General features: G+C 46.3%; 1 protein-coding gene across 1 annotated transcript in view; it reads right to left on the bottom strand.

Moving 5' to 3' along the window:
* Positions 1-26,093, bottom strand: part of LGR5 (leucine rich repeat containing G protein-coupled receptor 5) — an 829,784-nt gene that overhangs the window by 409,592 nt on the left and 394,099 nt on the right. Inside the window, exon 6 of the mRNA XM_085652528.1 lies at positions 12,923-12,994. Coding sequence (XP_085508654.1) covers positions 12,923-12,994 — 72 coding nt within the window. The remainder of the gene's footprint in view (positions 1-12,922; positions 12,995-26,093) is intronic.

Raw genomic sequence — 26,093 nt, 5'->3', positions numbered from 1 at the left:
AGAAACAAGAAACATTACATTTTTCTGCAATTTTGTTTTCACATTACTTTCATGGTAACCAACAGTGTTAAAAGTCCGCAAAAACAGTAAAATCATAATAACGTGTCTAGTATGGAACGCCAAGGCTGTGTAACACACGTCCCTGTAACACACGTCTTCAGCTGCCTCCCAGACCCGAATGTAGGCATGGCAGAACCAAGGTCTGGAGAAAAATAACCACTTAAAAGAAGTCCGGATATGAAGTAAGTTATGTGTGCTTTTACGCATGTGTGTTTCAAAATGTCCACGGCTTAATCATTGGACAGTGGTAGCTTGCTACTACTGGTATCACTCTACTCACAGACATCCGGGAATAAAGCCCTTCATCAGATCCCTTACGCATTTCAAAAGGTTCATAACCTTAGTGGACACAGACCTGGATGCGCCTAGACAACTGCTATCAAAATTTCACAGGCACTTTTGTAAAATGCGAGGCATTTTTACAAAAGTGTTGATATTGTGATTTTTTTTGCAATCATGACATCCTGAAGGGTTTGATTTACACCTTAAACAATAAGCATGCTAAATCTATTCATCGGTTTCTATGAAATGGTAAATGCAATTCATCCCGAAAGTTTCCAACAGTCAGTTTATGTGGCATTTAACCGTTTTTCTATGAAATCACATACAACCCTGTGGAGCAGGTAGGCACAGACTATGGCTGGTGCTTTGAAGAGACAGCCATTGTCACTTGGTGCTGTGTATCTGTGAAAGCATGCAGAACTTCCACAGATCTGACCCAGTGATGGCTCTCTGTGATCTCACTTCCAAGCAATCACCTGCTCGCACACAATCACCTGCTCACTCGCACGCAATCACCAGGCCTCGGGTCATCTACTGCATGCATTAGCTAGGCTGTGAAACAGTGGCGGTCTGTAGCCAATCAGTTCATGGACTGTCCAGTGCATCACACGTGAAAAACTATTTCAAGATGTTATGCACCTACCACATGTTTACTGCAGAATTTGTAACGTCATGCATATGGTTGCTAGATATCACAGCTCAACACTGACACACAGGCTCACCATAAACCCATGGCAAGTTTAATTCAAGAAACTAAAGAAGCTATAAACATATCACAAACACACCTTCCTTCACCCCCACTCAGTGGAGTGTGAACACGGAAGCACATTGGAGCAACTGTGCTTATAGCAGAACTCACAAAACTTGTGTACTTTGACATTTTTTTTTTTTGCATATTTATATAGCGCAAACTCGACCCGAAGGTATTAGAGCCAGGGCCGGCTTAAGTGCTGGTGGCGCCCTGTGCGACAATGTTTGTTGGCGCCCCCCCCCAATGACCACCTCCACCACCACAGGTATCTCTCGCTAGCACCCTTTAACAGTGACCAAGTCTCCATAACCACACTCTCTCAGATGCACTGAATTAGTTATAGCGCCACTCATACCAGTGTAGGGTGTCCGAGCACTTTACATCACACACACATTACACAGAGACAATCAATCATACGCGTGTAGATCAGTGTGTAGGAAATGTTACATAAGCCAAAGGACTAAAAGTGTAGGAGTCACATGTCATCCATAATGATAGGCAGTATAGTTTAAGAGTGCTTGGTGTGGAAAAGCACAAACTCCGAGGCGAAAATGAAACCGCATAGTTGGGAGTTTTCTTTAATAATAAGAATCGATTTCAAGCCAAATTAACCCTTTTTGCAACATTAATTAATGTTCTAATAATGTATACTTTGCAGTCTGTATGCAGTTCCAGGATGAAAGTTAATAGCTCACTATACTATATATTAGGACTTTAAGTTATAAATTGCAAGTAACAAAAGGATGTCTCTTTTGAAAGCAGTAACCTGCTGATCTGTTTACATCATACGTACTCTGTAATCTACTTGGTACACGTTCTTTGCAGCAGGAATACTAACCATCTGCACTAACTTCACCTAAATCAAAACCTCAACTATACAAAATGCGGATCTCTCGCCAGGAAGGTAATTAATCACACGAGTTATCTTGACATTTATGTGAGGCCTGGTAATTGCGGGGGTGGGGAGAAGAAATGCTGCAGCAGGTTCTTCAAAAGCATAATAAAACTCGACTCAAACACGGCGCCCCCAGGAAGCCAGCACCCGGTGTGGTGACCTCGAGGCTCGAACACCAAAGGCGGCAGTTTAGGCCGGCCGACGGACCACATCCTCTACCCTTAATCTAACATCACTTACTTGCGCCCGGCGTTCTGTATCTCCTCTCTGCTTGCAGCTCCGTCGGCCTGCCACTACCTCCGCCCGGATCGCTGTCAACCTTGCAAAAGCTCGTGTCCTGCGACGTCACGGGCCTATGCTGGGTGGTGACGGTGCGCATGCGCTTGCATTTCAAACAGGGCCGCGCGCGCGGCGCGGCACTGGTGGCCCGTTGCGGCGGCCTTTATAATTTATTTGGGGACACTGACTGACACTACTGTAACAGTAGTGTCAGTGTCCCCAAATAAATTATAAAGGCCGCCGCAACGGGCCACCAGTGCCGCGCGGCTGCCGCCCCAACAATAGTGCCGCCTGGGGCGGACCGCCCCCACCGCCCCCCCCTAGCTACGCGCCTGGCGAGCCGCAAGCATTTTTCATGCCCATGCGGTGCAAACTGAAGGATTTATTTCCGTCCTGGGTCTGCCCCCACCACCAATCAGGGCAGCCGCAGCAAGTGCCAGTAGAAGTACAGCATCAGCCTCGACAGCCACGTGTGGTTGGAACCGCTGTGGGAAGTACCAATAATGAGCGACATGGGCCTGTGCGCAAAGATAGTACAGACGCAGGTCCGGGGCCTCAAATCCTCCTCATTCAAACGGCTGCACCAGCACCTCCCAGCTACACCTAGGCTTCCTGCCCCCCCACACAAAGGACACCAGCGCTGACTGAAGTGATGGGAACAGTGCAAGATTGAGGAAATTGGGAATGTTGATGAACAAATAGAGTAGCATGGCAAGAATGTAATTTTGACCACCGCGATGTGGTCCGCCAATGAAAGCGGGAGTTTAGCCCAATGCACCGCTCGGTCAGTGATGTGGGTCAGGATGCGGCAGTAATTCTCAGAAATAACCACCTCAGGGTTCCTGTGCAGCCATACTCCTAGATATTTTAATGGGTCTGTTGACCATGCCAGCGGAAAATCTAGCTCCATGCGCTGTGTACCCGCTATGAGCGGGAATACCGTTGATTTTGCCCAGTTTATGCCCAGCCCAGAAAAATGCTCAAATTTGATATATTCACGGAGTACGCCTGGGAGAAATGTTTCAGGTTCTCGGACACATAACAACATATCATCGGCGTACATGGAGACCATCAACGGACGCTGTCTAAACCGTAACACTGCTGAAGAGTGGCCTTGGCGAAGCTTACAGGCCAGTGGCTCCAATGCCAGCGCGAAGAGCATCGGCGACCAGGGGCAGCCCTTCCGTGTGCCTCGCCGAATAGGAAATGCATTTGATACCCACCCATTAATTTGAATACACGCCGCAGGTGCCTCATACAGCAGGTGTATCTACTTAAAAAAAAAGGGTGGTACTCCCATTCGGAGTAGAACTGTGAACATAAACTCCCAATGCAGGGAATCAAATGCTTTTGCTGCTTCAGCTCAGCAACCGCTTGAAAGTCAGTCTCGAAGTAATGGAGTGTGGAGAAAACTGTATGTAAATTATGCGCCGTCGACCAAGCGGGGACAAACCCCGACTGATCCAGGAGAACCAGGTTAGGGATGAGTGGCTGCAATCTAGTGGCGATCATTTTCGCCAATATTTTGGCATCTATGTTTATGATAGAGAGGGGGCGATAGGAGTCGCATCGATTAGCAGGCTTATCAGGCTTAAGGAGCATAACTAGGAGGGCTTCCTTGAACATCGGGGGGAGTTTACCTCTATCATACGCCTCCGTAAAGACGTCTAAAAGTCTTGGTGCAAGGTCATCCACATAGGCCTAGTAAAACTCACTCGGGAGTCCATCTAGGCCTGCAGCCTTACACGTGGGCAGGGACATAATGGCCAATTTTACATCTCCAACATCAAAGGGCTGTGTGATGTATTCGCGTTGGTTAAGGGATAGCCACCCTAAAGCGACGTCATCTAAGTAAGTGTGTATGTCAACGGCCGGTGCGTGCGCCCGGTCCCCATACAGATGGAAGTAGTAGTCCAGCACCACCTTGCTAATTTCAGGGGAAGTATAATGCGCCTGACCCTCAGGGTCTAGCATCTCTGTGATGCTGTCTTGGCTGCGTGGAGTAGCCAATTTCTGAGCAAGCGAGCGAGCGACTAGGGCAACCCCCCTCCCCATAGTATCGAGCAGTATAACGCCGAGACCTATGTGACACTGCTTGGCCCACCATATCATTATGCTCCGTGACCCGCTCCCGGATAGCAGCCAGTATGTGTGAAGATGGGCTTTGGGCGTATTCGCGCTCCAGCGCAGAAAATTCATCCGCTAGCTTATTTATACGCCGGCGTAGGTCCTTCAAACCCCTGGCCTGTGCCCCCATGCAGATGCCCCTAATAGTTACTTTAAACGCCTCCCACAGAACCCCAGCACTGTCCACGGAGCCTGTGTTCTCTGTAAAGAAGTTACGGATAGCCACGCCCACTGTGCACCTGAACACCTGGTCAGTAAGGGAGGAGGGTTGCATTCGCCATTGAAACAGGGGGCGCACGCATGCAGGCGCCTGTACCTCCAGCAGCACGGGGGAGTGGTCTGACAGTGTTTTGGCAAGATGACGCACGTCCAGTACCCAAGTGCATGCAATCTCTGAGAGAAGCCAATAGTCCAAGCGGGACCATGTGCCATGCACCGTGGGAATGAACGTACTTTCACGGGTGTCGGGGTGTCGCACGCGCCAAATATCTCGTATAGCACCTGCATCCAGAAAACCTAATAACACCTCCGAGGCCAGGCTACGACGCGTTGTCCCGCTGCCCTGTCTGTCTAATTGCCCATCCAGACAAGTATTGAAGTCCCCCCCAGATCAGCTCAGCCGGAGGGAATTTAGAGATACGGCACCAAACATCTGCAAAGAAAGTGGGGTTGTCGACATTAGGGCTGTAGACATTCACCAGAAGGACTCCTGTGTTACAGAGAAGACCATGAACCAGCGCTACCCTGCCCTGAGTATCCGCCTCAGTGTGAAGCACAGTGAATGGGACCCCTTTCTTTACCAGTATCATCACTCCCCGAGCATATGAGGAGTACGAGGAAGCCACCTTCAGACCCGCCCAGCGGGAGCCGACATTTTTCTCTGAGTGCTGCGTAAGATTTGTTTCCTGCAAGAGCGCCACCTGGACGTCTAGTCTGTCTAAGTGTGCTAAGACCGATCGTATCTTCTTGGGACTATTCAAGCCACGCACGTTCCATGTAAGGAACTTTATGTTACTGCCCATGAAAGCGCAAGCTTAAACGTTATCAGTAGCGCAAGATAGTGCATGGAGATCAATTTGCACAGGGACAATGAGGGTACAAAATGAGAGTGCCAACTTTCCCAACATGCCCTCTTCAGCCCCCCACCCAAAGACATCCCAACCCGAAATTAACAATCCCCAACAGGGTGACAAAATGAGCATACATTTCGTTAGGGAACACCCATGGGTGGAACACCAGAGTGCTACAAACCTCCCACAATGTAGGAAGTGGCTGATCAGGGCGATGACATGTGCTAGAATATTCTAACAGTAGAGCACTGCATCGAATAACATCAGTACAAATAAGGCTGCGGTCCCTATAGAATGGCCGGTGAGAGGAAAAAGGACCACAGTGCATCACTGCATCAAAAAGTGACCCAGCCGGGGAGCAAGCAAGTATTACAGTGCATCCCCGTGTGAATAACCAGCGCTTGAAGGCAGGTATCAGAAGAGGCACCAGTAAACAGAATTGATCTCCCAGCCGTCCCGCCATGCCCCGTGACATATTAAGAAAAAGAAGGTCACACCTCAGAACACTATGTTGGGTCTGAGCCCTCAGAATGAGCCAGCGTCTAGAGCGGGGACCATATCCCCTGGCACAATCGGATCCTGCCAGAAAGGAGGGTGAGCAGGTGATCACACCAAGTGTAGCAAAGGAAATCAACAGGTGTTAATAAGTTACTAAATCACCAGACTTATAACCAGTATTATGAGCATCCTGGCTTCAACCAAATTCAGAATTTGGCACAGTTGCCCAGTGGTGCCCACTATCGTGGAGAAGGGCCAGATATATCATCATAGCCCCCCGTCGTCCTGATCCACGGTCGTCGCAGACCTCCTCCGCCTCAGCTTCTTGACGTGCTCCATCGCCGCCTTGGGTGACGTGAACATTTTGCAATCCCTATCTGGGCCCACTCATAAGCGGGCTGGATACAGCATGGCATACGGAATGCCTTCAGACTGCAAGAATTTTTTTACTGCCCCAAACTCTTGCCTCGCTGACTGGACAGCCACCGTAAAGTCAGGGAAAGAGGACAGAGTATTCCCCTGGTGCTTGATCGTGCCCTTTTCTGTCGCGAGCCTCAAGATGGCATCGTGGTCCTGATAGTTCAGTAGGTGGGCGATTATAGGGCGAGCTAGGTACAGGTCTTGCAGCCAGTGAGCGATGGGCACTCTCCACTATAAACATTGGGGAGAGATTTTCAGGGCCAAATATGTCCTTGACCAGGGACTCAACAAAGGTCTCCATCCTGCCAGTATTGGTAGATTCAGGAAAGCCCGTGACGCGGATGTTGTTGCGGCGCGACCTCGCCTCCAAATCTTTGTTTTTTGCTTGGATGAGCGCTAAGACTTTTTCCATGTGGAGTGCCTTGTCCGTCACATCGCCGAGGCCATCTTCAGTTGTGGAGATGCGCTGCTCAAGCTCCCCCATCCGTGCATTCTGCTTCTCTAGCTGGGATGACATATGGTCCAACCTGTGGTTCACCGCCACCATAGTTCCTTCAATAGATTGGAGACTCTTCTGCATGGCGAGCAGAGTTGCTACCAGTATGGGGGGCCCTCACCCTGGGCATCCGCCTCAGAATCAGAGGCCGCCCTTTGCTGCGATTTAGTGGATTTGCGCGCCTCAAATGTGAGGCGAGGCTGCGTCTTGTCAGTTCTGCCCATTTCTGCTTCTGACAGAATGAGGGAGAGTCCCACTTATCCGCAACCAGGCCCCTGAGGCTCGAGCCCCACAGCTAGCAGTTATAGCCGTTGCACACCACAGGCACAATGACACACTCTTTGGGGCTCAACCACTCCCAGGGCAACTCAGATTTATCAGGCTCAACAGCGAATCTCCAAATCAGTCCCAGGTACTATATTACATGCACCAGGCATGGAAATTATCAGCACGGAGCAGCCCAGTGCACAATGCCGCCTACAGGATACAGCTGCTGTGTATACTAGTACTGCTACACCTCCAGAGTCAATGCACGACTAGTCGCCAGGCATGCATGGAGATACCCCGCCTCAGCCACACTCACAGGCTGCAGCTTGCAGAGCGTGGCAGTACGCTCCAGCCCCCACCCACCACCGCAGCTGAAGGCTAGGAGCCTGGCCTCTCCCCACTCACCACAGCCTGCAGTCGGCTCCACCAGCTCTCCGGTCCTCAAGGGCAGAACACAGCGGAGGTCTAACGCGCCTCCATGGAACCACCAGGCCCAGTCTGCATCGGTCTATCCAGCGAGGTAGGCCGCAGATCTTCAGGTGCCAAAGAGCGCAGCAGCGTCAGTCCGGGCTCCGCGGATGCTCACCGCAGCAGTGGCAGCAGACCCAGGGCTCGGCTGGCCAGCGCGTTCAGCTGAAGGCCCCCGGTTAGTCTTGAAGGGCACGAAAGTGAGTCACCTACACCCCCGCCCTTGGGCAAAACTGTCGATCGGTCCAGCACCCACCGATCGGCAGGATCGTCACCGGCAGATTAATCCCTCGCTGGCCGCGCATAGAGTTGTTGCAGTGGGGAGAATCCTTGTCATGCTTCGGCAGCCGCCATCTTGTCGTTCGCTAGGCAGAGCACGAGAACCGAATTTTCAGCCGTCACACTGCCAGTAGAGAGCCAGGACCCCTCCACAAGTTGCAGGGTGTTAGCGCAATGTGGGACAACCGTTTACAGGCTTCAATATTAAGTCGATTCTAGACAGATGAGAGATCAGCGGGGCCGATCTGCACTAAAGTGCGGCCATCTTGCCTGGCGCCCTCTAGCGCCCCCCCTTTGACGTGGTTTTCGAGGACCTAATGAAAAGTCCTGTAGTTCCAGTCTGTCGTTGCAAAATGCATTTTAGGATTGGTGTATGAATGCAATATGTATCCAATTGGTACAGTGTTTCCTTTGTTGAATGTAATGTAGGTATATCCTGATGCAGCCGCCATGATATAGATTACCAGGTTTGTAGTATTCATACACATGTGTGTTTTGAAGCTAGTATATCAGCTTGTACTGAATGCAACAAATGTTTGTTCAGTGGTCTAGTGTGTGCTTGAAAAGTCTGGATGAATCAAGTCGTAGAATAGTTTAACCCATGCTGCGTAATCTGGAATGCATGTTCTGCCAAAATTTAGGAAATTCAATATGGAGTTAAGTTTTTTTAAAGTGTTTGGGGATTGTAAAAGCGCAAACTTTAAGAAGTGTGTCGCAAGGCTTTTGTCTTCACTTGACAGCTTGCACCCCAGAAACAGGACATTAAGGTGGGCATTATTTTGTTTATTAGTGCTGCTTTATGCGCATGTTGTATTGTAAATGTTTGTGTAGCTGTGTTTAAATGTTTGTACTCCAATACTAGATGATATGAGTGATCTAGTTTCATTACTGGAAACAAGGGATTATTCATAGGAGAGATGCTACTTTCTATTACACCTTGGAACTCAAGTTGTGTGAGAATCTCTCTAACATGTTTTTTAACCTCATTGTTAATGGGGTTTTGTCTTTCAGGTTGTGGGGTTGACCTCACTGGTATTACATGGTTGTGGTATAATGGAGGAGGCAGCGCTAATGGCCACTCCTTGGCGTATGACTTTTATTTTTATTTTTTAAACATGACTGTTTAACTGACTCATTAATGATTTGTCCAACATATATGGACACATACCATTCAGAGGTTTTGCCTGTACCTCCCCCACCATATCCTTCCACTCCCCTTACGACTTCATTAGTAACTAGTGACCCTTTGTCCTCCCCGATGAAACCCCCCGGATCCATGTATCTATCCAACACTGCCACCCATACCTCAATATCTTCCTGTGCCCTTTCATCATCCCTGCACCACTTCAAATGGATCTCCATATCTATGGCCCATTCAGCCACGTCCGCTGCCCATCTCCCCTCACTCGGTCCACACTAGCCCATCCATGTAATCGCCACCCGCCTATTGCAAAGGAAAAACATCAGGTGAAGGAATTTAAAGCCCATTTTTAGGCCTTTTGGCTCACGGATTTCGCCCGACAGGCAGACATCAAGTTGCATATCCACAGAGATCAGCACCTCAGACCTCACTAGAGTCATCACTTTACCCCAATATTAATTTACCTCAAAGCACTCCATTCCAAGTGCAAAAACACTGTAAAATATGTACGATGAAAGAAGTGAAAGTGTAGAAGTTTGAAGCGCGCATTACTTGACATAGTCTTCACCAGGGCACACACCTGCTTCCATTGGGCATCCTTAAGTGGAGCCCCCAGACCACCCTCTCAGGGCCACGGCACAGGGAACAAATCCTGCCTATGATCCACCAACATGGGCGTATACAGACGGTATACTAAGTGTAGGCTCCCTTGTAGCTCCAAGAGGCCTCTAAAATAAAATTATGTAGTCGGGGCAATCGGAAAGTGGGTTATATATCCCACACAATAGCTGCAATGCTAACATGCAGCAAAAGCTGGCCCAGCTCTATATGGAAGCTTGCCTGTGCAGCCTCAAAAGCTATAAATTCCTCCTTAGGAAACAAATTGCTCAGCACCTTGCAACCTCCCGTCCTCTAGGCAGACAGGTTCACAGAGACCCTCGGTGTTTTAAAACCAGCAGATTCCAGAATACATAATCCCGAGCAAATGGGGCCCTGCTCAAAACTCCTTTAATTGTTCTTTTCCACAGGGATGCAGGATGCCTGACCAGATATGGGACATATACCACATCCCGGCCCACGTCACCGGGAGCTGAGGTAGGGAAGAGCCCCCACATGTTTCCTAAAAGTGAGTTTTTCCAAGTGCCCTCCTCAACTAACCAGTATGCCACATGTTGCATTTGGGATGCCAAATAATATTGCTCTAGATTAGGCTCGGCCAGGCCTTCTTCTTCCAAAGGTTGAGACGTAGGCCATAGCTACCCTGCTTCGTCCCCCAGCCCAGATCAATGATGTCATAAGGAAAAGTAACCTACGAAAGACATCCTGGGGCAGAATGTCAAATTAATGTTGAAAAATGTAGAGGCAATGAGGTAGAAACAACATCTTAGTGACAGCCACATGACCCATGAAAGAGCGGCAGGGAATTTAAAAACTGCACTGACAAGCGAAGGCCCTCAGTGACCGTTTCTAAATTTTATTGCCTACGACTTTCTGGTGTATGGGCTACAATTATTTCCAGTTACCAGAATGTATCTGATTCTCAGCAAAGGGGCACAGGAGGCAACTTCCCTGGCTGATGAGCAGCCAGAGATCCCAGTGGAAAAACAAATGACTTTCCATAGTTGAGGTGAAAGCCAAATAGAGCCCTAAATGTAGTTAAGTACAACAGCAGGATGGGGAGAGATCGCCAAGGGTAAGAGAGATAAAAAAGAGATCGTCTGCATCGAGGGACACTAAGTGAGTGACACATGTCACCCTCATCCCCCATTTGGCCATATTTTGATGGATTTGAACTGCAAATTGGTCCAGTACAATTGCAAAGAGGAGGGGTGACAACGCACAACCATAACATGTGCCCTGGCCCACCTCCTACAGGTCGGAGCAAAGCCTACCCACCCTGGTAGTGGGCTGTATGTACGGCAAGCATACCCAAGAACCAAAGCGGGCTCCGCATATGCAACACCTGCATGAGATAGTGCCATTTAACTGTGTCAAACACCTTAGCTATGTCTATGATACCAGTGCCAATTCCTCATCTCTATTCTCCAACTCATGCAAGATGTGCATCAGGTTCCATAGAATCTATGGGCAAGTACCTTACAAAGTATTTTAGTGTCCTTAAGGCAGTATGAATTTCCTCCAGAGTGAGGGCCGCCTCCAAACCACGAACATCAACGTCACCCAGCTGCGGGAGCGGTAAAGAGGCAAGGAAGGTTTTGACAGGTACTAGCGTGAATTTTAAAGGTGTCCCCTATACCACCTTGTGTATAAACCGCACGCCCTTGAGGAGAACAAATGTGTAGGATAACAGAGTGAGGGGTCACCCCCTGAAGAATTCAGACAAGGAGGAGCCCGGTTCTGTCCCTCTACCTATGGAGAGTTAGAGATACGATTTAAGCGGATACCTCTCCAACCCATCCCGAACCCTAGAAACCAGCCGTTGAAGTTGCAATTCCTCCCTCCGCCCATCCTCACCATACGGAGATAATTGCTGGGCCCACGCAAGTTTATCTTCCTTCTGGAGGAGCTTGAACTGCAAGGTACGCCGCATCCCACATGATAAGCCGATACACTGCCTTCATTGCGACCCACATAGTCGCCCGCGATGGGGTCGTAGACCCGTTTAGCTAAAAAATGTCTGTCACTGCCCCAGGCAGAATTTCTCCTCCTTCGGGGTCCTGCAGGACCTCAGGAGAGATCCTCCAAGTCCCTGGGGTCCTCCGATTCCCCCATGAAAACTTGCAGTAAATGAAATTAAATCCAGTATTTGTAAAGTGCGAAAAATTACCCAAGGGTGTCAAGGCGCTGAGGGCCATCGGTAAGATTAAGCGAGCTATTGCCCAGAGTCACATGGTGCTGGGCTAACCTACCACCGGCAATCGAACTGTGAGCCCCTGTGTTCCGGAGTCAGAGGCCCTGGCCGCTGCGCCACACCTCTTCCGTGAACAGGATGGTCTGATAAGTAGCGAGAGAGATGCGATACCTCAAATCTCAAAATGAAACCTACGTACGCGAGGCCCCTGCTCTGTCATTCAGGTGTTTTGAACTGTTTGCTGGCACCTGGCTGCCCCTATGATACTTTCAGATAGTTTCACAAATGTATCTGTATTTTAATGATGTCCTTCTGTATAACTCTTAAATACTAGGGCACCCAAACTGTTTTGGGTGTAGGTTGTGACACGAGTGGTGGAGGTAGGCTATACTCACCGCTCCCTTTTGCTAAATCTTTTGGTAAAGAACCAAGTTCTGCAATCTCCATCCAGGGAAATCGAGTCCGTTCATTTCACTTGCTGCTGAGATAATGTGAAAGGTGTTCTTATTGCTCGGTTCTCCACCTATTACAGATGCTACAATAACTTTTTGTGGAAACCCGTAGATATAGTAGCAACATCTTTGTAGTGTGCAGTGTTTTCTGCCATCAGTGTTGCATTTTTGAGTTATGTATGTCCATATCAGCCTCTTTTATATTCCAACATACAGAGTGTACTTAATGCTGCTAAAGATTTTTCGGCCTCTATAGGTTCTTCCTGCATAACAAATATTGACCTTTAAGAAATCTCATTTTGTACATTTGAGATGACTGAAGGCTTGTACTCTATAGCATTTGGTTTTCAAAGAGAATGATGGCCTGCCTATTAAATGCATAAAATGTATGTAGGTATATGTCAACATAAAGTAAAAACACTTCAATGTTTTATACTGGTAACACAACAATGTTTATATTTAATGTAAAACGGTGTTTTGTTGCATGGTCCCTGTAAACAATAATCCATGACAGTGAATCCAGTAAAGAAGGCGGCTTTGCCTGTCAGTCTATTTTTGCCTCTTAGAATATCAAGGTGCAGCTGAAAAGGTTAAACACACAAATACACATAAAAAGTCAACTCACAAAGTCTCTAAGTTGTGGAGTCCATCGAAGCAGTTGTTCCCCATGGAGTGGATGCGATTGTTATGGAGATGCCTGCAGAAACATATGAACACAATCAGGGAATACTCGTGGACACAGTGGAGCGTAGGAAATGCGAGGAAGGATGAGTACTTACCTCAACAGAGATAGATCAACACATCATCATAGCATCATATAATCCATAATAAAATCATAATAAACGTAGTAAATATTCAAGTAGATATAAAAATGTAAAACTATTGAAACTAATAAGCTCATTTTGGGGATAATAAAAAAGTCTGTGCGTTGTTCACCGACGATATGCCAAGTTTAAGAAAACCGGGAGTAAAAACTGTCTTTGTTGTGGTATTAGCGAACGGTGGGCAAAAATAACGTTATTAAAATCTTGGATTCCATTATTGCTTAAAGTGCAAGGGCATCCATTGTAAGCTAATCCACCTCATACCCAGTTACAACTTTCAATGGAAGGGCATTTACCTTCAGCAATAATATACTTCTACGTACTTTATGGTTGAGATATAATTCAATATAAGTGTGCATTCTTTGTATCCACACTGATGTGTCGAGTTGCCAAACTCTCATTCACTCTTACACTCTCACTCATTGATTCACGCATTCACGTGTATACGTTCTCACTCTGACTTATTCTCAATTACTTTAACTCACTCTACCTAATGTTCTCACATTCTAACACTTCTTCACTCTCACTCTTAATCATTCTAATTGCCCACTCACTTGAAGACACTAGTACTTTCATGTACTCATTCTTACTCACCCTGACTTACCCAAACTCACTTGCTGACACTAAATCTAACTCATTCTCGCTCAGTGCCTGCCACAATCCCTTTCACTCACACTCACTCGTACTGACACACATACTCTCTCTCCTGAAACAAACGTCCACCCAGAAGCCTGCACACAACATACATTTAAAAGAACTATTTAAGTTAACTTAGCTGCCAGGAAAGGTCATCACGTTCTAGCTCGATGCTTCATTTTGTTATTACACTATTAGTGAATAATATGCTATATTAACTATTAGTACAGTAAAAATGGCATAAAGCATGGATGATGCAGACCCAACACTCATATGGGCGAGCGCCTAGTGTACTTGGCACTGAATTTGCCATCTCTGAGGCCAGGGGTCGCTAAGGCAGTGCCCACGGGGCAAACCAGGTGCAGTGCCAGATTAAACCCTGTGCAGACCGCTAGGCAGTTGAAATTTCGGGGGCCCACTTGCTAATTATCTGCTAATACCCAATGCACCAGATATTTTTACTAACTGACAGCTGCCAGAAGATGAGCTTGTAAGAGACAAACTGTTATGTGAATCTGATGTCTCTGGTTTATGTACGTTAAGTTGTTAATGGGTACATTACATTAATACAGTATTTTCTTTATAGAGTCTTTAATGTAAAGTTTTCGTTTCTTTGAGTTGATTCGATTTTTCTGTCTTTTGAAAACAATATTTAGGAAAGCTTGATTGTAATTTTCTTTCAAGATCAAATCAATATTAATTTGATCTGTTGACCAAGAGCCCCTAAAAGGAGTGAGGCCCATAGGCCAGTGCCTACTTTGCCTATTTGGTAATCTGGAACTGGCCGGGGGCTCAGCGGCAATCCCTGAATGACGTTCATAGGTTGCCAGAGAGTGCCCAGAGGGTTGTAAAACATAGTAAAGATTTTTCTGGAAGGACCTGTGTGTACCCTTCCCTCTAAAAGTGTCTTTATTCATCAGTTCTCTCAGGGAACCCTCTTGGGGCAGCTCACAAAAAATACCCTAATGGATCACCAAAGCCAGGCCCACAACAAAAGTACTCAGCAATCCATATTCAAGTCTCATAGCTCGAAACAAAGCTGAAGAACTAAATGCAGAGTATTTACAAAGTTTTACCTCTATTTTATTGAGAAGCATCAGGAGTTATACAGGATATATTTCATTGCATATGTTAAAGTTAAATTTGTTGTCTTAGAAAAGGAGATTAAATGTTTAAAGTGCCTGTGCCAAGGCTTTGCAACCTGCTGGGATATACAGTGCTTGTTGCTTAGATAGTACTGGAACATATTCTCTAAATGAGGGTATACTTTTGCTCTTTCTATTTTTTCTTACTTAATGCTCACGCGTCATGCACATTTTTTTATTTGTGCTCCTAAATCGCATCATCTTACTTTTTGAGGATTTTATGTGAAAAATATGTCCTGGTTCATAAGATTTAAGTTCATATAAACATTTTTTGCAGCCCTTTCGCATTTAGATCAAAGAACATTATTAATTTTAACAATCAGGGGGAAACTCGAGAACCATCAATTATTTTCCTTGCGTCGGTCAATCACCTCTGTCAAAGTCAATTGAGAAGTCGACAAAAGCCCAACTGACTGACTGACATCTCAAAACATTGCCGAAAGTGTGGGCTCCCTTTTTATTACTATCATTGGGTCCTACTCAGGACCAATAACCCTGAGTATGTGCATGTGGTTCCATGAATAAAATCAGCTATCAAACTTGTTGATGGGGACTCATAAACATAAGGGCTGGTGAGGTGTATTGATTGTCCCTTGGAGATAGGGTTATCCGTGATGTAGGTTTGGTAGTTTCATATTTTTGTAAAATTATCCACCAAAACATGTTATATTTCTAGACACTAGTGCTTCGTGCAGCTAAAACTAGTGAGCAGCAGAATTGTCTTTACAGAGCAGCCTGATATCTAGCTCTCCTCTTCCTCAATATCCCATTTATTTGAGCTTGTCTAGGGAAATGTTGCTAAAGCCTGCATTCAAATGAGGCCATTAATTTCTGCAGACGTTTTCTGCTTAGCCCTATCCCTGACAATGCGGTTATGTCTCTTTGGCTCATGCTGCTTGGCTACTATTGTATCTACAATTTTCTTTAACACAAGACTCAAATTACTCAATAATATTACTTTCACAGCTATTCCAAAAATCAACTACATTAAGTAACAGATCTTGAAAGGATAGTATCATTCAAGGTCTCCTGCATATTTGATTACAACATTTCTGTATAAAAACGTGTCTACTAAACATGGTTCCACTGTGCTGGTGCTTCTAGGGACAGGTTCACTTTAAAGGACAGAATACAATAGTCACTTAACCCGTTCTCCCACAGAGGCCATTGAGCAGCTCGCCCCTTTAAAAAATCTACCCAGTAAGCCTAGGCAAGCTCAGGCGGCTTGGTTCACACCCGAGCTCTGCAATGAAAAATGCCACTGCAAAAACCTGGAGAGGCGATGGCGACGTACCCATCATGGGGATGATAAAGAGAAATATAGGATATCTCTCTCTCAGTATCATAAAAATATAAAAATGGCACAGGAATCCTTTATCGCCCATCAGCTAAACCAGGCAGGGAATGGCCCCAAAGCTTTATTCCAGATCCTTAAATCTTTTACTAACCCCAAGGCTTGTGATCTGGAGGAAGCCCCATCTCAAGCCCTCTGTGACACTAATGCAGAACATATAATACAAAAAATTGATCTAATTTATAACAAGATTATCACTGCAGATAGTTCACAGTCGGTCCACGTGACCTACAACTCTTCTCCCTGCTCGAAGGGGCAATTGCTGGAGAACTTCCCCCCCCCGACTCGTAAGGAAGTGGAAGCCTTATCACGCACTGTGAAGTCAGGATCGCCTCTAGACATTATACCAGCTAAAATCGCCTCCTCTCTTGCCAAACAACTTTCAGCTCCTATTTGTTTCCTTCTTAATCTTTCATTGAAGGAGGGTCATCTTCCACTTGAATGGAAGGCGGCACAAGTCATTCCAATTTGTGAAAACACGAAGGCCTCTATGGAAGACCTTTCTAATTTGAGACCAATTTCCCTTCTACCTCTCCTGAGCAAACTTTTGGAAAAGTATATCAACAAACATCTGTCAGACCACGTCGAATCTTCAGGCAGCCTTGACGCATCACAGTCAGGCTTTAGGCCAAAGCATAATACGGAGACAGCCCTGGTGGCTGTCATGGACAACATCAGGCTAGCATTAGATAGGGGCCAATCCACTCTCCTGGTGTTGTTAGATCTCTCAGCCGCATTCGACACAGTCAACCACCAGATTCTGCTCAGGAGACTGGAGGAATCTGGAATTGGTGGAATGGCCTTGCGGTGGATGACAAGCTTCCTTTCCAACCGCTCTCAGACAGTCAACCTGGGACCTTTTCAATCTAAAACTAAGGAGCTGACCAAAGGAGTGCCTCAGGGCTCATGCTTAAGCCCCACTCTGTTTAATATCTATGTCGCTCCCTTGGCCGACCTCCTGAGTACTTATGGGTTTACGCCAATATCATACGCGGATGACACCTAGCTTACCTTCTCATTTAATAAAACCACCCTCTCCGCTCAGTCTACCTTCTCCTCCGGCATGTTAGCATTCTCCAAATGGATGCGTAACAATTTTCTACAACTAAACGCCGGGAAGACCGAGATTATGCTCTTAGGAGAGGTTTCACTGCTGTAGTCACCAGAATGGTGGCCAGGAGAGCTGGGTGTCTCCCCCATGCCTAAGGCAGCAGTAAACAATCTAGGTGTTCGCATCGAGCAGGCCTTGACCATGAAATAACACTTGACCCACACTGTCAGCTCCTGCTTCCATGTGCTTAGTTTGCTGAGACGAGTTATCCCTTTTCTTCCAGACTCTACACGAAAAACTCTTATCCAGGCTTTGGTATTGAGCAGACTGGACTACTGCAATGCCTTGCTGGTCTCAGCTAATGAGTCGTCGCTGGATCATTTACGGGTAGTCCAGAATACAGCGGCTCATTTGGTATTAAATGCCCCTTACAGAGCGGCCTCTTTTCTGCTTCTTCAACAGCGCCATTGGCTGCCAGTGTGAAAACATATAAAGTTTAAAGTTTGCTGCATCGTCCATAAGGCGGTGTATGGTAACTGCCCAGTTTACCTCAGGGAGAAATTCAATTGCTACATCCCCTCTAGGGATCTCCGCTCCGGTTCCAAATCTCTTCTGGTGGTTCCTCGGGTCAAGAAGTCAAGGACTGGTGGGAAAGCTTTCTCGCATCTTGCTCCCCTGTACTGGACTCAGCTTCCCACCTCGCTGAGGCAATGCCCGGACCATCGTCAGTTCAGAAAGTCTCTGAAAACTGCTCTGTTTTAGACTCACTGATGAGCCAGCCTTCTCTTGTATGTCCGCAAGCACAGAGATACCCCTTCGGAGGTGATTCAGACGCTATACAAAACCTATAAATAATTAAATAAATAAATAAAAGGTATATCAGAAAAATACTGAAATGTTTCATAGGGAGATATAAGATAATCAACTACAGGGATGCCTTTTGGAACTGTGGGAGTTGGATTCGCAGGGAGATTATCTCCCAGACTACCATTCACAATCATAAATCCCATTAGCCTCAATTGCTCCAGAACTCTTATCCCTTGTTTATCAGCTCTAGAAGTTTATGCCCCCGACCATGCAATAAAGGTATCTCATTGTCGCCTGGGATAGAAAGCTTTGGCACCAGTCTGCCAGCCGGGTCCGGTTGCACACAGGAAACAGTACTCCATTGGGCGGTCTTGGGTTGAATACCTGCTTTTCATTGGGGAACCTTGGACCAGATACAGAAACTGGAATCACATCAATACTTGTAATGCGAAAAGTGTAGCATTATTTCAAAATCAGTACAGGAATTATCTTAGACAAATTTTACCCTGGATCATGTACCTAAAGAGCCTTGTTGAAGAGTTACTAGCTTAATGTCTTCGTACCTTTTTGATTTTAATACCTTCAAGCATTGTAGTAATTTTAAAATTCATGATTATTAAGTGGAATTCTAGGATCATCAAACAGATTTATAAAATCAATTGTCTTAAGTAAAGTGAATTCTCATGGCTCAGAAAATAGACCCAATGTTTAAGTAATTTTCTGCTAGTTGAATTAACATTTATGTCAGAGTTCTGCCCAGCTGGTGATAATGAAGGTATACTGAATTTGCTGATGGTTCGCTTTGGAGCCCGGAAAATTATTATGCTTAGAGTATCTTACAATGTTGTTTCTTGGAAGTGATGTGTGGAGCTGCATATAAGCACCACCCATGCGGCTGATATCTATTACATTTTAGCTGTCCACGCTGCCAGATGCAGAGCCTATTAGCAAATTGGTTGTGGCGAACGTGCAGAGTTCTAGACTCTGGATTTGTTTACATGTAAAAAAGGAGACAAAATCACAGAATGTGGAGGTGGGAGGGTCGGCAAGGAATCGAGTATACACTAGAAAGAGCACTACCCATGGTAACTAACTTGTTGTTTTGATGGATACTCTTAACCGAAGATTACTCACATTTTTGAATAGATACCAAAGAAGTACCCTCACAATGGTGGGTCTGTGAACTGGCTTACACAAACACGTCCAGCAAGACCAAACGGGCAAAGTGCCTTTCGCAACAGACGAGGCAGTCCAGGCAGCAGTGCTTTGTGAACATATGAAGGCACATCCACATAGCAGCTTCACAAATATCTAGAACAGGCACTCAAGGGGCCAATGCTGTGTGGTAGCAGCATTTGCTTCCGTGCAATTAGCCTGTGAGCCTTCTGGGCAATGCTTATTGGCCAGTGTGTACCAGATTTTGATACAGAGCATGATCCACTGAGAGTTGGATCTCTTCTCTACTGCCTTGACTTTTTTCCTTCCACTGAATCTAACGAAGAGCTGATTGTCATTGGTATGATTGATGCAAGAACTGAGTGTCCTCATTTGATCTAAATGATGAAGCCATTTATCCTCCTTGCCAGACATTAAAAGATACGACCACATTCGGAAGAATAGAAGCTGGAGTCCTCAAGAGCAACTTGTCTGGAAAAAAAGTCTAATATAGCTTATTGTTGGAAAGGGATTGAAGCTCGCTCACATGTTGCACTGATGCTATGGCGATGAGATGAGGAAAACTGACCTGAGAGTGAGAAGCTGCAATGTGCAGTGGTGTAAAGGTTTAAGGGTGAACATAATAGAACTTTGAGCACCAAATTCAGGTCTCACTGAAGTATAATAAAGGGAGTAAGCAGATATGTATGTTGCAAACCTTTCAAAAAATGCAACACAAAAGGGGATTTAAACAAAGAAGGCTGATCCAGCAACTACAAAGAAGCTACAAGAGCTGACAAGTAACCTTTCAGTGTGTACAATGCAAGTCCTTGCTGGGCTAGGGACAATAAAAATCAGTGTTTCAGAAAGTTTGACCTGGAGTGGATCGGTCTGTTGAGTATCGCATAAGGCCACCAATCTGTCTCAATCACAGGTGCTTACTGAATTAGTGGAGGCATGCCTGACTGCCAAGATGACATCCACAACATTGAGTGAGGGAGGATAAATGCAGTCAACCATCTCCGCTCAATCTCCAAGCATGGAGGTGAAGATTGCAGAGGCATGGGCAAAGGACCCTGCCTGGCTGTTGCCACAGAAGATCCTCCTGAATCGGCAGCCTGATCAGAGGACAGATACTCATATTCCGGAGTTCCGGGTACCATACTCTCCCAGCCTAGTCCAATGCCACTAGGGTGACTTGGGGCCAATCGTTGTTGATCTTCAGAACTCGGGGCAGGAGAGATAGCGGTGGAAAGGTGTATAGGAATTCCAGATCTGCTCTAGGCAAAAAGTGTCTCAGAGAGAGAGAGCCAAGTGGCAAACTCCAGGGTGCAAAGTGGTGACAATGCGCATTCTCTGGGTGGTGGTGAAAAGATGGCGCTATGGTTTTCCCCGTTTGTGGAAGATATATTGCGCCACTTCCTGGTGCAACTGCCATTCATGATTCGCTAGGCACCAGCAGCTGAGTTTGTCTGCCCTGGCGTTTAGAGATCCCGCCAGGTGGTGTACCACCAGGCAATCCCCCTGGTGTTCCAGCTACTTCCAGACACATAGTGCCTCTTAGAACAGGGTCCACAACCCAACCCAACCCCGCCCTGCTTGTGGCAGTACCACATGGGAATGGAGTTGTCTGTGAACACATGTGCCAGTCTATCTTTTTTGGATGACAGGATGGTTTGCAACTCCAGAAGGTTGATATGGAGCCAGCCTCCATTTGACACCAGATGCCTCAAGATTCTGATTACTGCCTCTCCCAGGTGGCCTCCCCAACCCAGAAGCGATGCATCAGTCACCACTGTTAGCTCTGGGGGGGTAAAGAGAAGGGTCTGCCATTGACCCAATTGAAGTACAGCAACCAGTACAGGAGGTAATTTTCAGGCTCCTCCAAATTCCGGACATAGTCAGAGTGATCCCACTAATGCTGTGTCCACTCCATATCTCAATGCAGAGCCTGCATACATCATCTGGAATGCCTGACCAGCAGGATACAGGAGGCAATCAGCCAAGCCAACTCTTAGTGATCCTCTAAGCTGGGAGACGGGAAAGGCGAAAGAGGGAAAGGACACTGCAGGGGGAGGGACCGCGGGGGATAGCAGCAGCCAGGGTGACAGCTGGGAGGTGGGAAAGGCGAAAGCGGGAAAGGACACTGCAGGGGGAGGGACAGCGGGGGATAGCAGCAGCTAGGGCGACGAGGGAGAGGACAAGATAAAGGAGGGGAAAAAAAAGGAAAAAAGCAAAGCCAAAAGGCAGAGGCAGAAAAGTGAAAGAGAAAAGCAGAAAGAGGGACAGAAGGGCAGTCAAGCAGCAGAGCAGTGATGCTCTACCACTGGACCACCAGGGATGAGGCGCAGGCAGGAGCCTTAATGACTGAATATTACTATATTTTTCAAATTTGGTGTGAGATCCTTTGTGTGTGGTGTTTTTCACTTAATTACTGTTTGAGGTGTTGCAACAATACCTAACACATTGCCTCTAAGTTAAGCGTGACTGCTCTGTGCCAAGCTACCTGAGTGTTGAGCATAGCTTAATTTAGATTTGGCTTGTGCCTCTAACCATGGATTCTAACGACCCAACAATGACCATGGAACACCTCCACTTCCAGATCCGGAACAACCCCAACACCACCCTCCGAGACACCCTCGTCTATAGGACCCCCGGCCCGACCCGCTTTCATCGACGCCATCGTAGACCTCATCGCACCCCAGGCTCTCGAATCCACCAACTACATCCTACTCAGAGACCTCACATTCCACATAGACTACCCCCAGTGACCAGAACACTGCCTCCATTCTGCAGAAACTCAACAACATCGGACTCAAGCAGCTAGTCAACGCACCGACCCACACAGCCAGACACATGTGCGACCCCGTCTTCTCCACCAGCTGGAACATCAGATACAGCCACACCACCAAACTCTCCTGGACTGACCATCACTGTATGCTTTTTTGCTTTTGCCATGCCCACCGTACACCACCATTATCATAGCCCCCCGTCGCAGCTGGATCAAGGCCACCGAAGAACTTCTTGTCAACTCCCTCAGCACAACCACTCCACCAACGGACACCAACACTGCAGCACGCAACCACCAACGATGGATCTCCGACTGCGCCAATACCCTGGCACCCCTCAAGAAAAGACCAGACAATCAAACACTCCAAAAAGGCCAGCTGGTTCACTCCCACCCTCCACGAGTCCAGACGCACCTGCAGGCAACTCTAGAAGAGATGGAGGAACAACAAAACCCCGGAAACTCGCACAACCTTCAAATCTGTGATCAACACACACCACCTCCTCCTGAAAACTACAAAGAAAACAGCCCTCCAAGAGAGAATCAATTGCAACACAAACAACATCAAAGAACTCATCCCCATCATGAAGGAGTTTGCCAGATCCAACAGCAAGACCACAGACGTTCCCCACTCCCTCATCTTCCCCCTCACCCACAGGTCCAAAACCGCCAAAACCAACTTCCACAGTGGAATGAAGGCCATTGCTACCTGGATGAAAGACTGCTGCCTCAAGCTCAACTCGAACAAGAGAGAAGTACTCATCCTGGGACCAAACCCTTCAGCTTGGGATGACTCCTGGTGGTCAGCCACTCTGGGATCTCACCCCACAACAATGGACCACGCATGCAACCTCGGCATCATACTGGACTCATTAATTACTATGAACCGCCAAATCAATGCAGTTTCCTCAGCCTGCTTCCACATGCTCCGCCTGCTTTGAAAGACATTCAGATGGATCCCCACAGAATCCCATAAGACGGTCACCTACACACTCATCACCAGCAGACTTGACTACGGTAACACACTATGCCAGCATTACCCAGAAACAGCTCAGGAAACTACATAACATCCAAAATGCAGCAGCCGACTGGTAGTCAACATCCCCTGCCGCAGCCACATCACGCAAACACCTCCGACAACTCCACTGGCTCCCAGTCAACAAGAGAATCACTTTCAAGCTTCTCACTCACTTTCGGCAGCACAGCAGACCTTATTCCTGGCAGAGTATCCACAGGTCCAAAAGTATACTGTAGTGGTGGTGTTTGAGGTTCAGTATATATACGCTTAGTTATGCCTTCGAAGTGGGCAGAAGCTTCTAGAAGCATGCCTTTGAAGTGCACAGGTGCCCTGCCTCCCTGACCCTAGCTCCAGACAGGGGGTATGGAGCCCTTTATGTGGAGACAGGACACAGCCTATTCAAGTGTAAGTGGGGCTGGGTCCAGCTTCTCCCTCTCATCCTGCCAGTGATGGCCCATCCAGTCATATCTAAGCTACCAATTGTGTGTGGTTTGTCTAGGGGGAATAAACAAAGTCCAGCCATCACCCACACCCACGCATGTGACCCAAAGACAGGTTGCAAGCACCAAAGGCTAAGGCAAAAAACATGTAAACTTTCTAAAAGTGGCATTTTCAGAATTGCAATTTAAAATCCACTTCACCATAATATAAGGTTTTAAATTGCGATCCCAGAGGCTCCAAATGTGAAGGGGCTACCTGTTTCCATTTGAAAATTACACTTTAGAAAATGTAATAAGGTAACTCCAATGATATTCTATAGGACAGGTAGGCCTTATAGTAGTGAAAAACAAATTTAAGAGTTTTTCACTACGAGGACACATAAAACGTAAACGTGCATGCCCTTCCTTTTAAATGCATTGCACCCCGCTCTCGGGGCTGTCTAGGACCTACCCTAAAGTTAACATATGTATTAAAAAAGGAAGGTTAGGGCCCGGCAAAAGGTTTATTTTGCCAGGTTGAAATGGCAGTTTAAAACTGCACACACACAGCCTGCAATGTCAGGCCTGAGACATGTTTAAGGTGCTACTTTACTGGGTAGCACACTCAGTGCGTGCTGAAGGCCCACTAGTAGCATTTAATTTACAGGCCCTGAGCACAAGTAGTGCCACCTTACTAGGGACTTACAAGTAAATTAAATATGCCAATTGGTTATAAGCCAATTCCATCATGTTTTAAGGGGCGAGCGTAAGCACTTTAGCACTGTTTAGAAGTGGTAAAGTGTGCAGAGTCCTAAGGCCAGCGAAAACAATGTTTGCAAAAACAGGAGGTCTGAAAGCAAAAAGTAAGGGGAAAAACACGCAAAGGATGCCATGTCTAACAATATTTAGTACAAATAAATACAATGAATATATAAAAGAAGCATATTCATATTTAACACAGTTTGCTTTGATTACACTATATAAAGCAATAAATATTTTCAAAAGTATTACACAAAATTGCAAAATTAGAAATTCAAACATATCGAAACATTTGATAGTAAATAAATACTAAGGGCCTAATTACGATGTCGGCACCGTAGCGGTCTGGAACTGTCCGACCACAGGTCAGCGTTCCGACCTCACAATTTGGTTTGAATGCAACTGCCCATAGGGCGGTTGGAAACATCCATTTTGCTGTGACAGCTGGTGCAGCGGGTGGAAAAGTCCCACAGCACAAGCTGTCATAGCAAAATGGATGTTTGGAAACATCCCTGCACTGTTTGGTAGGCACCTGACGTTGCATGCCACATGGTGCAGGTATGTTTAGGGGGGCACCATAGCAGATGGCCAGGGCGCAAGTGGGCCCTGCTAGGGGCCCCCAAAGTTACTTTTCACCTGCCTTTTCATGGCGCGCGGACCAACATGAAAGGGCAGGCGGAAAGTGCCATCATAATTCTGATGGCAGAGCCAAGCCTGGCTCTGCCATCATTACGGGTTTATGGTGCCTTCCGACGCACCGACGGGAAGTGCATCGCAATCCCCCTGCAGTTTCACTCTGACCACCGTCATGCTAATACCATGGTCGGACTGAAACCTACGATGTCAGGCAGAAAGCCTCCGACAGCTGGTCGGAGGGTTTCCGCCTGACATCGTAATTCGGCCCATAATGGTAAATTAAACACATATCTCAAAACACATACTCTAAATCTATTAAATAAAACGTAATATTTAAATTATTAAACATTTTGAAAAATTTTAATAAATTGCATAAACCATCTATGTTATTGGTCAATAATCAATAAAATAAAAAAGTAAAAAAATATATTTGAATGCAATTCTACAAACATTATAAAAATATGTATAATTTAATGTGGGATGAGTTTTTCTGTTCTTTATCCAGCTCCAAAAGCATTGTGGAAAGTGCAGATATTTTGGGTGTGGGGAGTTCAGGTTTACTATTTAAACTTCAGTCCAACAATCTTTAGGGAAAGTGAATATATTGTAGATAAGCAGATTTACTATTTTAACTCTAGTTTTACCAACATTGGAGAAATTGCATGTAATTGGGTGAGGTCAGAGTTACCATTGTTACTCTAACCTCACAAACATTGGGAAAGAGTCACATAAATGGGAGGGGTCAGATTTACTGTTTGGTCTACAGTCCCACTAAAATTGAAGAAAGTGCATATACTGAGGGTGTGATGGAGTGTACTATTCTAACATCAGTCATTTTAAGATTGGGGAAAGCGCATGCTTTTGCTGGATTGGAAGTTCAGATTGGTTGTTCTAACTCCAGTGTGACAAACATTGAGAAAAGTGCATATATTTGGGGGTGGGGAGGGGTTGGGTGGTAATTACTATTCTAGCACTAGTCCTTCAAACATTTGAAAAGTGCATATATTTGGTCCATGGGAGCTCAGACTTGCTATTCTATCTCCAGTCCCAGAAAAATAAGGAAAACTGACTATAATTGGGGGAGAGGGAATTACATATACATTTGGGGAGAGTGTGAATTACTATTCTACATCCAGTAACATTGAGAAAAGTGCATATCATTTGGGACATCAAATTTATCTACAGTCTCACAAACATTTGGGAA

Source organism: Triturus cristatus, chromosome 4_1 (assembly GCF_964204655.1).
Source record: "Triturus cristatus chromosome 4_1, aTriCri1.1, whole genome shotgun sequence".
NCBI lineage: Eukaryota > Metazoa > Chordata > Amphibia > Caudata > Salamandridae > Triturus > Triturus cristatus.
This window is presented reverse-complemented; position numbering and strand designations above follow the sequence as displayed.